This window comes from Sus scrofa, chromosome 7, assembly GCF_000003025.6.
Source record: "Sus scrofa isolate TJ Tabasco breed Duroc chromosome 7, Sscrofa11.1, whole genome shotgun sequence".
NCBI lineage: Eukaryota > Metazoa > Chordata > Mammalia > Artiodactyla > Suidae > Sus > Sus scrofa.
In genome coordinates this window covers 80,919,888-80,936,788 of record NC_010449.5, presented here as the reverse complement: position 1 = coordinate 80,936,788, position 16,901 = coordinate 80,919,888, and the positions used below count along the sequence as shown (strand labels likewise).

The 16,901-nt window shown below is 43.1% G+C and overlaps 1 protein-coding gene across 1 annotated transcript in view; it reads left to right on the top strand.

Moving 5' to 3' along the window:
• RYR3 (ryanodine receptor 3) overlaps positions 1-16,901 on the top strand; it is a 568,547-nt gene that overhangs the window by 271,788 nt on the left and 279,858 nt on the right. The window contains 4 exon segments of the mRNA XM_021099907.1: positions 3,000-3,121; positions 10,384-10,552; positions 11,899-12,034; positions 15,450-15,545. Of these exon segments, the coding sequence (XP_020955566.1) occupies positions 3,000-3,121; positions 10,384-10,552; positions 11,899-12,034; positions 15,450-15,545 (523 nt within the window).

Below are 16,901 nucleotides of genomic sequence, written 5' to 3'. Positions count from 1 at the left end.
GATCTCCAGTAGAATGTAAGTGCACCAAGTTGAGTTCCCTTTGTCATCATTTTCCCCTCAGCATCTTTGCTGAGCTACAGCACAAGGAATAGGGTCTTCTGTGAATTTTACTGGACTGGAGAGACATAGTATTTTTCAGGTCAGCCAAGGTTTCTAGGACTTGAGGGGCCACATTCCCAAGTGGAGGAAACTATAGAAACATGAACCTGAAATTCTGTATGCACTTTCCCCCTAGGATCTTAAGCTGACTGCGGTTAGGGTATGAAGCTAAGATGGCAAACAGAAAGTTCCATGGTGGAGAAGAGCAAAGCAGACATGTGGACAGAATGACACGCTTAGGGAGTCATAGGTGGAGGTTCCAGGTCTCCAAGCTGGACTGGCTCTTGAAAGTACAGTAGGTTTTCAACTGAATCCCAGAAAAGGCTCTCTCCCAGGAGTAGGGGCTGTCTCCTGGAAGTGAGAGCAAATTGCAAGTAGATGCCAAAAACCTATCATCTACCCCAACAGCCTATCAGAATAAAATTAAATCCTCTAAAGAGTATGTTAATATCATCTAGAGTCACCGCAATTTTTCCTACCTACTAAGATAAGGATGACATTTAAAGAGAGTGAAATTTGTGGATCGTGGCTGTAGCTCTGGGTGGGCGCAGACATGCTCAAAGGATCCTGTCCACTAGGAGAGATCCCAGTTTACAGTGCTGATTTATCGTGCCTGTCCCTGCCTTTTTCTTCTAGGACAAGAGTCTGTAGAGCCATTTCATTGCTGGAATGTGCATGTGATTTGGGAGGATGCTTTAAGAACTCTCTCTCCATGTGGTGCCATAATGCTCAGCCCTTGACAGAGCTGCCCAGCTCCATTTCGTGAGGAACAAGTTCAGTTTCCCCTCTAAAAGCACAAAGGATGTCCACTCTGTGTTTAAGCCTTTTATTGAAAAAAGCATTTAGAAAAACCAGTGGGAAATAGACACAGTGAAAAACCTGACAAATGGTTCCTCACCTTAAAGGAAGTGCTCTCTTTCCATTCCCATTTGGGCTTTTTCTCTCTGCCCTTGGGCTATGGGATTCCTCCAAGAGAAAAAAAGAACCTGAGGAACTAGACGGTAGGGATCAACAGGACACATAGTAACAACATTCCAACAACTGCATTTCCTCCATTTCTCTTCACTTTCTTATTTGGCTGGCGGGTTTGAAAGTGTTATCTGAGCAAGCAAAATCTGAGGACGTTGGTCTCCAGGGACCCAAACGCTGGGACTGAGGCCAGAGTAAACCTAGTGAGATGTATTGCTGAATCTAAATGCAGCATGGGTAAGCAGTTGCCGGGATGTTCGGAGAAAGTAACAGTTTGAAAGAGTTGGTGAATCCAGTAGTCAGAGCATCCTTTGCTAAGGCTCAGGCTGCGTTATGTAGATGAGATGCAAGGTCTTTTTTCACGAATGAACAGAAATATGTGCAAGCTGGTATTCTATCCTCTGTGAATTCATTAAATCCAGGCATACCTTCAGAAGAATATAAAACAGATTTTCGTATGCAAAGGAAAATAAGTTATTTCTTTGTGCTGAAAATGAGAGATAACAAAAATGCTTGTTCAAAAGGTATTTCCTGAAGCCACGTTATTTTATTTAATTGACATAGAGATTGTCTGACCTTCCCCCCCCTTCCCAGGACCTACAGATGGTGCTCCCTTCACTTACTCACCTCAAGAGGAAACCACGCTGGGAACTTAACTCAGGATTTAACCCTAACTTGAACCAGAGTCAGACCATCCCAGTTAATATCTGCACATGCCTGACCCTTTCAAGAGAGAAAAAAACAACAACAACAAAAAAAAAAAACCCACAAAAAACCACTACCTCTAGACCAAAAGCTGCTAGCCCCAGGAGTTCCCATTGTGGCACAGTGGAAATGAATCCAGCTAGTATCCATAAGAATGCAGTTTGGATCCCTGGCCTTGCTCAGTGGGTTAAGGATCTGGCATTGCCGTGAGCTGTGATAAAGTTCTCAGAATGACTCGGATCTGGAGTTTCTGTAGCTGTGATGTAGGCCAGCGGCATAGCTCCAGATTCAACCCCTAGCCTGGGAACGTCCATATGCCCCAGGTGTGGCCCTAAAAAGCAAATACAAAAGCAAAAAAGCTGCTAGCCCTGCACCAAAATTGTATCATGATATCACTAGTGACCAATACGTACACTTAGCTTCCAGATAACTGAACTGAGATCAGTGATAACTGGCGTGTATAGCAAATACTCATCGAGTACCTCTTACAGGCTGGTAAACATATTAAAGGACCTCCATATATATCATCTAATTCTCCAAGCAACCCTCTAAGATAAGTCCACCCACAGATGGTGAAGTCAAAGCAGGGAGAGGTTAGATAATTCGTCAAGGACACAGAGCTAGGAAGTAGCCTAGCAGGACCAGAATTCAGGCTGGTTTATGCCCAAGCCTATCCTTTCAAATACCCTCTGTAGCCTCCATGACAAGCAAACCACCATCCCACTGCTTCCCCATTCTACAGTTGGCTGACCTGGTGCAGCTATCCTTCTGAGAGAGAGCACCATGACCAATCCTGGGTTTCCCAGGATTTTACTTTAACTTGTCTCTCCTTCTTCTTTAGTTTATCTCTGGAAGAAAAGGCTCTGAACACAGCGATTTTTTTTTTTTTCCTCTCCAAGGATAAGGGTTTGTGTTCAGAGAAAAAGCTATTGTAAAATATGTTTTTCCCCTTCCAAAGTGTACATCTAGGCCTAAGGAACGTATTGTAACTCGTAACGCACTGGCACATAAAATTTCATTTTCATCAAAGCACCGCGCCTCAGGAGTGAGTCATATATCAGTAATAGTGTGTATGGCCAGAATAACTCAGTTCGTGTCCCACTTTTGAGGTGGACCCAGGGGAGCTTGGCTGGGGAGAAGGAGGACAAGGGATGAGGGACCTACGGCAGGAAGTGTTGTCTGTCTGGCTGTGTAACCTGGACCCGGTGTCCTTGGCTCTGGGGCAGGTCATACTCCATCAGGAAGGCCACATGGATGATGGGTTAACTCTGCAGAGATGCCAGCGTGAGGAGTCCCAGGCCGCTCGGATCATCCGGAACACGACAGCCTTATTCAGCCAGTTTGTAAGGTATGTGAGCTCCTTCCGTTTCTCTGCCTGTCAGTTTCTACTCCATGGCCATCCAAGCCCACCTGCCCATCCCTCCCCCTTTTTTAAAAATCTTTTTAGGGCCGTGCCCATGGCATATGGAGGTTCCCAGGCTATGGGTAGAATCAGAGATGAAGCCTTTGGCCTACACCATAGCCACAGCAACGCAGGATCTCAGCCGTGTCTGCAACCTACACCACAGCTCGTGGCAACACCAGATCCTTAACCCACTGAGCGAGGCCAGGGATCGAACCTGTGTCCTCATGGATGCTAGTCAGATTCATTTCCACTGAGCCACAACAGGAACTCCACCCATCCCATTTTGATACTATGAGTTTTCAGAAAATAATTACGCACCACCGAAGAGTTTTACTAGAAAGGGCTTGGGATTGAAACTTATTTCCCATGAGGTAAGAACCTCCTCTTTCCCCAACAGATGCCCAAGCCCATTGGTTACTCAGGTTGCTTCATGAATACCCAAGATCTTCTCAGGAAAGTTAAGTGGGGAGAGCTGGAGTGCTTTAAGCCCCCTTTTTATTAATGCGTGAAGAGGTGAGGAAAGGGGAGAAAGAGATGCAGACCTTCCGTGCTTTTTAGAAGGGCTTTCTGTGTCATTCAGAATTATTGCTCTGGTTTGGGTCCAAGGAGATTTGCATTGGAAGGCTTGCATTACCCCCTATGACTGCCTATAATGGGGAAAGTGACTGAACTGCCTGCTTGGATCGTAATCCCTCCAGCCTCAACAATGCTGCCAAAACAGAGCTCTGTGGATCAGGTTCACCAATTACCATGAGGAAAGGATTCAGTTGTAAATGGTGCAGTGTTCCAAGCCATCCTTCTCTCATAGGAAAATCTCCCTAAAGCCTAGAGGGTTTAAATTGTGTGAGTGAATTTGTATGAAATGCGGGGAAAAAATTACACCTTTACTTTCCTTCCTGTTGAAATTCTGTGATCCAAGCAACGTGTCTTAGGATACAGGCTAAGCTGTTCTTGCGGTTCAGAATAAACTTTTACTTCTTTTTCAAGTAACAATATAGGGGAGGCAAGTGGTTTAGAGAAAAAAGACTGACCTGCTCCTGGGGCTCAGATTCCTTCTGTCTTGCTCTGTTGAGACCTCCTACAGGTTTTTAACATATTTTCCTAGACCAGCCCAGCATCATCCCCTGGGAACTTGTTGAAAATACAGACTCCTGGGTTTTACCCCAGACCTACTGAATCAGATACCTGGGAGTGGTACCCCAGAAAGACTGGGTTTTAATAGGCCCTCAAGTTGATGCTGATGCATGCTAAAGTTTACAAACTATTGCCCTGGAATAGAGGTCTTAACCTTAGCACATGTTAGATTCATCTGGGGCGTTTTTAACACCCTGATGCTCAGATGGCCTCTCAAACCAGGTGCATCAGGGTCTCTGGGTTGGGATCCAGATACCAGTATTTTGTTAAAGCTCCACAGGTGATTCTCATATTCAGCTATAGTTGAGAACCAAGTATCATGGTACGTGTTCTTCATCCACAAGATTAAAAATAGCTCACCAGGAGTTCCCATCGTGGCTCAGTGGTTAATGAATCCGACTAGGTACCATGAGGTTGCAGGTTCAATCTCTGGCCTCGCTCAGTGGGTTAAGGATCCAGCATTGCCGTGAGCTATGGTGTAGGTAGCAGATGTGGCTCAGATCCTCTGTTGCTGTGGCTCTGGTGTAGGCTGGTGGCTGTAGCTCTGATTGGACCCCTAGCCTGGGAACCTCCATATGCCATGGGTGTGGCTCTAGAAAAAGGTAAAAAGACCAAAAAAAAAAACAAAACAGCAAAAACAAAAGCTACAAAAGAAAAAAATAGATAGATTGGACCCTATCAAAAAATAAAATTTTTTTGCTGCAAAGGGTACCATCAAGAAAGTGGGGGGAAAAAAAAAACCCACAATATGGGAGAGAAAATTGGTAAATCATAGATCTAATTTGTACCTAGAATGAAGAACTCTCACAGCACAACATTAAAAAGACAAGTGAAGCAGAAACGAATCTGACTAGGAATCATGAGGTTGCAGGTTTGATCCCTGGGCTTGCTCAGGATCCAGCAGTTATGTGAGCTATGGTATGTATAGGTCACAGATGCGACTTGGATCTGGCATTGCTGTGGCTGTAGTATAGGCCGGCAGCTGTAGCTCCAATTAGACCCCTAGCCTGGGAACTTCCATATGCCACAGTGCAGCCCTAAAAAGACAAACAAAAAACAAAACAATTGGACCAATTTAAAATGAGTGAAGGACCTAATTAGACATTTCTCCAAAGAATATATACAGATGGCCAAATAAGCACATGAAAAGATGTTCGGTAAATCAGAAAAATGCTCAGAACCACAGTGAGATAAGACTTTATTCTCACTAGACGGCTTTAATCAAAAAGACTGTCAATGATAAGTGTGGGATAGGATGTGGAGAAATCGGAACCTTCATACATGCTGGTGGAAATGTACAATGTTGCAGCCACTCTGGAAAACAGTCTGGGGATTTCTCAAAATATTAAGGATAGAGTTACCATATGACCCAGCAATTTCATTCTAGATACATGCCCAAGGGATACGACAGGTCCACACAAAAACCTGTACACAGATGTTCAAAGCAGCATTACCCATAGTAGCCAAAAAGTGGAAAAACCCAAACATCTATCAGCTGATAAGTAGATAAATAAAATGTGCTCTATCCATACAATGGAACATTATGTGTCCCTAAAAAAGGAATGACGTCCTGATAGACACTACCATATAGATGTCACAAAAGGCCAATATTGTATTATTGCATTTATATGAAATATCCAGAATAGGCAAATCTATAGAGACAGAAAATAGACTGTTTTTGTCTAGGGCTGGGGGCTGTGTAGCAGGTGAAAAAGGGAACAATTGCTAATAGGTATGGGATTTGGGGGGCAGCTGATGAAAACTTCTAACATTAATTTAGGTGATGGTCACACAATTCTGTAAATGTACTAAAATCCATTCCACCATTGAATTGTACCCTTTAAATAGATGACTGTATGATACATGAATTATGTTTCAATAAAGCTCTTATTTTTAAAAATTCAGTGGGAGTTACATGCCTAACAATGCAGAAATTATTTTTAAACAGCTTTATTGGGTTATAATTTAAATATCACAAAATTCATCCTTTTAAGTGTACAACTCAGTGAATTTTAATAAAATTTTAATAAAATTGCCACAATTCAGTTTTAGAACATTTTCGTCACCCCAGAAAGATTCCTTTTGCCTGTTGCCATTTATACTAATTGCCACTCTCAGCCTTAGGCAGCCAAGTATTTACTTTCTCTCACAATTTAATGCATTAAGTTAATAAATCATACAATATATGATCTTTGGAATCTGGCCTTTTAGCATTACATTTTTGAGGTTCATCCCTGTTGCAATACATAGTGGTATTCTGTTTCTTTTTATATACTGAGGAGTATTTCTGTGTATGGAGTTTTTATATCTATGTGTGTATATATATATATATATTACACATATATGAATACATAAAGGTATAAATGGATGTATATATATGATTGTGTGTGTGGAGAGATATTTTTATATACCTTCCTACAGAGGAAGACAGATACAGATACACAGAGACACGTTCATCTCACCTTCTGTTTGTTAGGTGAGGAATAGCTGGATTGCTTCTGTTTGGGGTGATTATCAGTAATGTTTCTATGGATATTAGAATAAAAGTCTTTATATATGTTTTTATTTTTCTTGCGTAGCTTACCTAAGAGTGGAATTGCTGGGTCCTATGTAAATTTATATTTAACTTTTTAATATTTTACGGTAAAGTATGCATAACGAAATTTACCATTTTAACCATTTTCAAGTGTTCGGTTCCATGAGATTAAGTACATTCAGACTGTGCAACCATCACCACTGTCCATCTCTGGAACTTTTATACTGTCCCAAACTGAAATTCCAAACAGTAACTCCCCATTCTCCCCTCCCTCCAGCCCCTGGCAACTGCTATTCTACTTTATACTTCTATGAATTTAACCCTTCTAGGTACCTCATATAGGTGGAATAATATAATAGTTATCTTTTGAGCTCTGGCTTATTTCATTTATCAGAATATCTTCAAGCTTTATTTATATTATAGCATGTGTCATAATTTCCACTTTTGGATGATTTTGTCCAATGTTATCACTTTTATGGGAGAAAGTACTTACTGAACTCATTATTTCTGGAAGCCCCACCTCTCTGATTTTTTTTTTTAAGGGCGGCACCTGAAGAATATGGAAGTTCCCAGGTTCTCAGGCTAGGGGTTGAATTGGAGCTGCACCACAGCCACAGTCACAGCAATGCTAGATCAGAGCCTGCAACCTACACTGCAACTTGCAACAATGCTGGATTCTTAACCCAGTGAGGGAGACCAGGGATCACACCAGCATCCTCATGGATACTAGCTATGTCCTTAACCTGCTGAGCCACAGGGGGAACTCCTGGAAGCCCCACCCTCGATGGGGGAAATCCAGATTCTCCCAGCCACAGAATGTTTTACAAGAAAGGAGGACTAATGAGCCATAAACCAATGCAGCAGAGGTGGGGGCTTCAAAAGCAGTGTACTTAAATTTGCAAGAGCTGGAAAGGGAAGGATGACAAAATAATTTGGAAGCAGATTCTCCCCTCCCGTGCCTTTTGAAAAACCAACAGTGCATGCTGTGTACAAATGGAAACAGGAAGGAGGGAGTGGACATCTGGGAGAAGCAATTAAAATGAAAGGAATAAAGAATGAATAAGAACAACAAAGAAGAAAAGGTTAAAGTTTCCTGTGCTGTCTCATCATCTCCTATGCAGTTGCTGGGAAGTGTCCAGCAGGACAAATGAATAATATGATGGATGCAGGAGTCTCAGAAATCCTGCTAGAGAGAAGATGCTGTCCACCCATCCTCTGAGTTTAACCTCTGGAGGGAGACAATATGTAAATAATTACATTATGGTAACCGTATGGCAAATACTCAGAGTCACTCGAGATCTGACTTGAATTTAACAGAAGAAATCCTTGGCAAAGATCTGAGAATGTAGGGGGATAGTAGCTATAGGAAGAGAAAGAAGGCTGAGATGAGATGGGTGCCAGTTGTAGCTCTGAACTGAGGCATCATCTTGCTCTGGTCTATCTGGGTCCATCATTTCCCTAAGGTTCTAGAGTAGAATATGAGGACCACAAAGCCATTCAGATACCACGTCCACTTTCACCACTGTCTCCAATGCCAAGCACATGGAATGTGTTCTTTTTTGGAGAAAGGACGCATCTGCCTCAGTCCCTGGAGAGCTGTTATATTGAGATTTCTTCATGGCTCAAGATCAAGTGATTGGGCAGTGAGAACTCACAGAACAGAAAATGAGACCTGGAAGGACCCTGGCAACCACAGAATGCACCTCTCCTGTTTCTCAGGTGTGAAATTGAAGCACAGGAGGCTTAGAGGCTCCGAATATCGCATGGGTGGATGGCAGTGACTGTAACCTGGGCTTCCCATCTGTGTAGTGCATGTGCTCTCCCATCAAGCTCCAGAAATGCCCATAACCCTCTTCTTTCATCTTCATTTCTTATGTAAAGAAACATTCTTCGCTTAATGGGCGTCGGTGTCTCTAGTAAATTCAAAATATTAAAAAAAAAAAGAAATGGGGGGAGGGTGGAGAGGGTGGGGAAGGAGAGAGAAACTCTGCAACTGGACCATAAATTCTGAGAAAAATGTAATCATCCATCACTGAATCTAAAATTGGGAAGTCATTCGGTTTTGTGTTACCAGACCTTCACCTCATATCCTTATGGGACTCTTTTGCCCCCATCTTAGTGTCCAGCAATATCCCAGAGAGTCATTACTAACCACTTCATGAGCACCTGCCATGGGCCACAGGACACAGAGCTCACAAGTCCTCCCCTGCCTGTATTCACTGGTGTTTTACCCTCACTGCCTGCACGTGGCATTTTTAGGCTAAATGGAATTACTGTCATCTCATAATTGTCAACTTATAACACCTGAGTGTTTTTAAGGCTTGTTAAGTATTTACTTTGGGCCTGGATCACAATATTTGCTTAGCTTGTGTCTAGATTAAAATATAAGCAAACCACTGTAAATGTAGAGTTCATTTGAAATTGATCACCAAGGAAAACCCATGATGATATTTACACGCTGACCCAGTTCTCAATCCCTTGGGGCCACTGATGACGTTCCCAGGGGGCTGAGTCCATTTCCTCATCCTCTTCTTAGCCTTGGCCTTTGAAAGGCTCAGCAGTGTACCCTTCAAGGAGAAACAGGAAAATGAAGGTTCATTTTATCGTCTGTGGAGGTTTGTAATCTCTCTATAATGAAAGGATTTAATTAAGAGTTTTTGGTGGGGGGGGATCATAACACAGGGAATCAGAAACACGTGGAGGATGGAAGGAACACAGCAGAGAAAGTGAGGGAGGTGATGGGGTAGTAATACTTTGAGGGATGTGGACACAGGCAAAAGGGAAGGATGTTGAGAGATGAGACACAGAGAAGGGAAGGGGTGAACAGAGGGAGGGCACACAGAGGAGGTCACAGGAGAGAGAGACATACTGAGAGTGAAGGAGACATCAGCAAATGCAGTGGGGAAGCAGATGTGTGCATGCAGACACACCTGCTTGCAGAGATACGCAGAGGTATTACAAAGACACATGGAGAGAGACAGAAGCCAAAGCTCTGGGTCAGCCAGGAGACCAAGTGATGGAAACCCTTCTAGCTGATCTTAACCTAGTCCAAGAAGGCATGAACTGTGTCTTAATAAGTTTATTATTTTTTCAAGTGTTTCCATTTAAAAAGGAAAAACTGTGGCAGACAGCCAGGGGTCATTCCCTGTTATTTAGAAAATGGCTTTAAAATTGAGTCAGAAATCCTCTCCCTTTGCTCTGTGTGTCAGCAAACTTCAATTTGTGGTCATCTAGGAGTTCCTTGGGTGCTCACTGGGTTAAAGATCCAGCCTTGTCACTGCTCTGGTGTGGGTTCAATCCCTGGCCCCAGAACTTTCTCATACCACGGGCGTGGCAAAAAAAAAAACAAAAAAAAACAAAACAAAACCAAAACAAAAAAACAAAAAGAAAAACCATTGTGGTCACTGTACAACAACTACCCCAGGCAGCAGTCCATGTGCCCAGTGAGGGACAGAGATGAGCCAGGACCTGGTGGACGTCTGTCAGGGCCCCGCTGGTGACCGCTGCCTGAGCCATGTTCATCTTGTGGTTTTAGTGGAAACAACCGCACAGCCGCCCCTGTCACCTTGCCAATAGAAGAGGTCCTGCAGACCTTACACGACTTGATTGCCTACTTCCAGCCCCCCGAGGAGGAGATGCAGCACGAGGATAAGCAGAACAAGCTCCGCTCGCTCAAAAACAGACAGAACCTTTTCAAGGAAGAGGTAAGTCTAAAAAATTAAAAATTGAGATTCTCTTTGTGACCAGAGCTCAAACACCCCAATGAGTGCACCTTAGCTCTATCTCCATACATTCACATGTTTATGAAAGAAACAGAGACAAGAAAGAGCAGAAGCTGGAAAGAAAAGCACTCACTGGAAGCCACCCTTCCCTGTCAGTGCCCTAGTCACATTGGCAGTGAACATGGTAGCGCATTCCAACCAGATAATATTTAAAGCCTCTGTGTCACCTATATATCCAAAATCCATCTTCCATAAGTCTCAACTATGAGAGCAGGCATTGGCTGTGATTCCCAGATTTTGGGAGATGTCAGAATTACCTTGGAAAGCTGTTGGAAATATGCAAACACACAGGTTCTGCCACATCAGAGATGTCTGAAGAGCTGGTTGGAGAGATAGAGACGATGCTCTGTTTCAAGTTGAACTTGAGCGTCTGAGTCTCTAGGGTTGGGGGCCTGGATATGAGGGAAATAGTAAGTTGGGACTCATGGGGGCCCTGGCCCTAGTTCTGGCTCCCTCCCAGGGTGCCTGTGATCTTAGACAAGTCATACGCTTTTTCTCAACTTGGACGTGATGATTTGGCACTAATTTTAAGGCCACGGTCATATTCCTGCAGCCTCCCATCCCTGAGGTCAAGGCCTGTCCCTTGGGCATTTCCAAAGCTGGTGGCATGGGGGAAGTAGACCCATCTCTACTTAGCCTTCTGATGGAAGCTGGGGAAACATTATGTGTGCCTTATAAGCTGCTGAAACTACGTTGACCATCTCCCTCCTGCTCTTGAAGAATGGCTAGGCACAGATGTTTTTACTGGATAGTATAGTATTATAAATTTGATGGAAAAGTAGTTTAAAATTCTCTTCGTCTTATTATCTCTAACTTCTGCCTCTTTTGGAGGGGATGGGGAGGTGCACAAATTGTCCTGTTCACCTAAGAGAAAAACCTACATCCACGGCTGTTTTTTTTTGGGGGGGGGGTGGAATCAGAATCATTTCACACCATACAGGGAGCAGACTTCTGCGAGACTCATTCACACCCCCTCTTCCTCACTGTGTCCTTGGATTGAGTTAACATGTGGGGGCAACCCCGTTGGAGGAGACTGCTGACTCACTCCCCAAATGGATGCTATTTAGATCTCCGAAACATAAAAATGCGTATTTTGTTTTTAGGAGGGGAAAAAAAAAAACAGAACCCAAGCTGGCACTATGCAGGTCTGTTTGTATATTAGCCTTACCAGCTTTGAAAGGTGAATGCTAATGGGAGGGGAAAGAACAAAAGGGATCCCACATTTTTAACCAAGTATTTTTTACTTTTTCCCCCACTCACCTTCCCAGGGAATGTTGGCCCTTGTGTTGAACTGCATTGATCGCTTAAATATCTACAATAGCATAGCACACTTTGCAGGGATTGCCAGGGAGGAGAGTGGCATGGCCTGGAAAGAAATTCTGAACCTCCTGTACAAATTGCTGGGTAAGTGCACACGCAGAGCCCTCTCCCTGGGAGGATGGCCAAGGGTGGTCTCTGGAGATTTCCATGGAATGGACGAAGATTGTCATCTTGGAAGCCTTTTGTTAACCCTTTGATTCTAACCTAACCATTCATTCTTTTTTCATTTTTAATTGAAGTATAATTTCTTTACAAGGTTGTGATAGTTTCTGGTATACACCAAAGTGATTCAGTTATGTATTTATATATAAATATTATATATATACACACACACAAGGAACATATATATATTCTTTTTCGTATTTTTTTCCATTACAATTTATTACAAGATGTTGACTATGATTCCTTGTGCTATACAGTAGGATGTTGTTGCTTATCTATTTTATATATAGTAGTTTTTACATACTAATCTCACACTCTTTATTCCTCCCCCACTTCCCCTTTGTTAACCATAAATTTGTTTTCTATGTCTGTGAGTCTGTTTCTGTTTTGTAAATAAGTTCATATGTATCCTATTTTAGAGTTCATGTGTAAGTGATAGCAATTTTTTTTTTTTTTTTTTTTTTTTTTTGCCTTTTGCCTTTTGCTTTAGAGGGCCAAAGGTGCAGCATATGGAAGTTCCCAGGCTAGGGGTTGAATCAGAGCTACAGCTGCTGGCCTACACCACAGTCACAGCAATGCAAGATCCAAGCCATGTCTGTGACTTATACCACAGCTCATGGGAACACTGGCGCCTTAATCCACTGAGCAAGGCCAGGGATCGAACCCGCATCCTCATGGATACTAGTCAGGTTCATTTCCGCTGAGCCACTATGGGAACTTCCTGATATTATGTGGTATTTGTCTTTCTCTTTCTGATTTATCTCACTTAGTGTGGTAATCTCTAGGTCCATCCACTTCTCTGCAGATGGCATTATTTCATTCTTTTTTATGCCAGCCACTCATTCTATTCACTGGTAGTTTATTGTACTTTCCAAATGGTCAATAGGAAGTCAGCAGAAAGTGGAAGCAAATGGTGAATCATTTTGCCAAAAATGCCAGTGAAACCCTTGACTATTACACTTCCGGAACCTGATTCCTCATCTCTCTCTCTCTCTCTCTCTCTCTCTCTTTTTTTTTTTTTTTTTTTTTGCATTAGGCTTATATATGTGTGTGTGTGTGTGTATAAATTTTATTAGAGCGTAGGTGACTTACAATGTTGTGTTAGTTCCAGGTGTCCAGCAAAGTGAATCAGCCATACATATACATCTATGCTTTGTCTGATTCTTTCCCCATATAGGCTATCACAGAGTACTGAATAGATTTCCCTGAGCTATATAACTCATCTTCAAAATGAGGAAACAAGAGGAGTTCCCTTCTGAGTTACTGTTCGGTGGTAACAAACCCAACTCGTATCCATGAAGATGCCATTCCCATCCCTGGCCTCGCTCAGTGGGTTAAGGAGCCGATGTTGTCCTGAGCTGTGGTGTAGGCCACAGATGAGGCTCAGATCCTGCATTGCTATGGCTGTGTCGTAGGCCGGCAGCTGTGGCTCCTGTTTGACCCCTAGCCTGAGAACATCTGTATCCCGCATCTGTGGCCCTAAAAAGCAAATAATAATAATAGTAATAAAATAAGGCAACAAAACAAAAATGTTTAAGGTTCCTTTCAGTTCTAGGCTTTTAATACCTGCAGTTGGAGGGCGGTTACCATTTTCGACTGTATGCCCTTTCACTGTCCCCTTGTTGGGCAGCCGTAGTTCCTGCTGCTTGGGCCTGTTCCTTATTTCATTCAGGTGGAAAGAAGAAGGTGGGGAGTAGGGATGTTCCAGCACCCAGCCTTCCTTCTCACAACTCTGAGTGCATGGTGAGGTTCCAGTGGCTGCTGTAACCAGTGCCATCACATGTGCCCAGCCTGTGGGAGGGACAGTGGAAGACAGCCTCGGCCTCTGCAGTCACTCAGACATGGGAACAGGGTGGCATTTTAGGCTTTGCTCTGATGTAAATGTCCCCTTGAGAGGAAGTCTATAGAAAGTTGAGTGGTCAAAAGGGAAGACCAAAGAAAGCAGGTTAGATCCATTCTCGGTGTCAAGCGTCAGGCTGATTAGACTACTACTGTCTTTAGTGACCTTGTGAGGGCTCTTCCACTTCTAACATTTTGTAACTCTATAGCTCAAACTCAGTAGTAAATCTTAGAACAAGAATAGCTAACATTTGCTGAGATTTGTATGCCAGGCAGCGGAATATCTTTTTTTGATTCTCACAACAACACAGTGATGTGTAGGTACTATTACTATTTTACTGATGAAGAAACTGATGCTCAGAAATGCTCCTAATTTATTCAAGGTCGCACACATTGTAAGTGGTGGAACAATGGCTTGAGCCCAGACAACCTGACCCCAGAGCCTTGGGCTCACCCCTCTTGCTTGAAAAGCAGGGTAGGAGCTCAGAGTGAATTCTGCCTTCTAATGACCATGGAAGTACGCAGCAGAGGTCCTGAGGAAGACATTTCCTTAGCTAAATACCTTACAAAAGCATCTGGAAAACCTCCTAGTCTTTGAAAACCAATAGTACGAAGAGCAAGCTACTTGGAGGCCAGTTTCCATGGACTTGTTCCAGAGTTGCATCTATAATATTGATACTGGCCTATGCTGGGGGGCCCGGGGGAAGGTTATTTGGTCTAGATTGGCCAATCTAAGGCCAGAATATTCTCCCTCTCCCTTTGCAGTATCCTCCACCAGTGGTCCTCAAACATGAGCAGGCATCAGAATCAGCTGGAGGGCTAGTTAAAGCACAGATGCAGGGCCTCATCCCCAGACTTTCTGATTCAGCAGACCTGAGATACGGCCAGAAAATTTGTGTTTCCAACAGGTTCTCAGATGATACTGATATTCCTGTCCAGGGATCACGCTTTGGGAACCACTGTCACAGGACTGATGTGTTTCAGATATTTTATTAGTTTCATCTTTTGTTATTACTTGCCTACTAGATTAACTTTCCTTTTCAGCTGTGTTCATTTGCATGCCTTCTTTTGGCACTAAAGAATTAGCTTATCATGCTTTCCAATAACTGGATATAAAAAAAAATGGAAGAAACAGTTCTTAAGCCAGTGACCAAGCACATATCATTCTTTTATCACTATCTGAAGTAATTGTATTAATTTGTATGTGTATTATCTCCTGTTTCATGAAGGCAGGGAATCTCTGGCTGTGTTCCCACTGCTCTAGTCCCCACAAGTAGACAGATGCCTGGTACATAGTAGAATTTCCAATATGTGAGTGAATGGTAGGTTTCACTCTTCCCAATATTGAAATAGGATTGTATCAAAGGGCTAAGGAGGGGAAGTGTGTTACTCAGTTCTGTTTAGTTGCTAAGTAGGTAAAGTATTGAACAGCTTCCCAGGTTTTCAGCCCCATCACTGTGCCCTTTAACCTACATCATCCAACTGTTCTCATTCACAGCTGCTCTCATTCGTGGAAACAGAAACAACTGCGCTCAATTCTCCAATAACCTTGACTGGCTAATCAGCAAATTGGACAGACTAGAATCTTCCTCAGGTAAGATTTGACAGGAAATATAACTGGAGATAGTGGGGTTTTGTTTTTGTTTTGTTTTTTGCTTTCTGTTGGAAAAAAAAACAAAGTTGAATCTCTGAACAACTCTTTGTTTCCACTGGATTGCAAGCAATCATTAATAATTCCTTCAGCCAAAAGTAGTGAAGTCCTATATCTTCCTGGCACTCTTATAACTTGATTGAACAACTGTAACCCAGACTTCAAAAATCTTTCCTTTTCTGCTTCATTTTTCACTTTGTGTCTTCATCTCCACCCTCTGGGTCTTTGAATCACACAACCCCCCACCCCAGGGCATTGGTCTCTTTTTATTTTTTTATTTTTAGGGCTGCACCTGTGGCATGTGGAAGTTCCTGGGCTAGGGATTGAATCAGAGCTGCAGCTGCAGGCCTACAGCATAGCCACAGCAATGCCACATCTGAGCTGTGTCTGCAACTTATGCAGCAGTGTGTGGCAACACCAGGTCCATAACCCCCTGAGCAATGCCAAGGATCGATCCTGCATCCTCACACTTCTATGTAGGATTCTCAACCTGCTGAGCCACTACAGGAACTCCTAGTGTCCTTCTAACTACTACTTGGACTTTTATTCTCTGGGTTTCTAAACACTTTCTGGACGTGGTCCTCTCAGCCCTGTGGTTAGACGCAGGACCAAGAACTAAGGGGAAATGATCCTCATACCCCCCGAATCATCCTCAGCATCGTATTGCAAGACCATCTTGATGACTCAGAGAATTTGCGCCAAGAAGAGTGGTCATCACTGCTAAGTAACCCTGCAATGCCTTGGGCTCTGCAGTTGGGTTCCTCAGTGATGAGAGAACAGGACAGGTATGGGCTCCCCTTTGAGAAGCTGAAAGGTTTTAATGCTTTTCATGGTCTAGCGATGGCAGGAGCTTGAACAGACAGGCCAAGGGAAGGCTCCTCCAGGACCATCCACCTACACAGATGTCTTCTTCCTAAGCCTCCGTGTTCTTCGGATCCTCTTCCATGTGTCAGACTACATTTTAGGGTAATTTATAAAAACCTTGGGGAAAAAAAGAATCAAGAGGAATCTTCTCCGTAAAACCAACAAAGATACTGGCCAACTACTTCCCATGCATTTCCACCCTGGTGTTATCCTGTAGGTGCCAGGCTGCAGGGGCACCTGCTCTTTTTTTTCTAGACCTTCACTTAATACAGAAAGCCATTCAGCATGCCCCGAAAGGGGGCAAAGCCAAATAGTCTTTATTTAGTGAGCTTAAAATACATAGATACATTGGTACATCTAAAATAAAAATCCTGAGGTGATTCCTAGGAAAATTCTTACTCAAGGAACACGCAAGAGTATTTTCTCAATTACTTG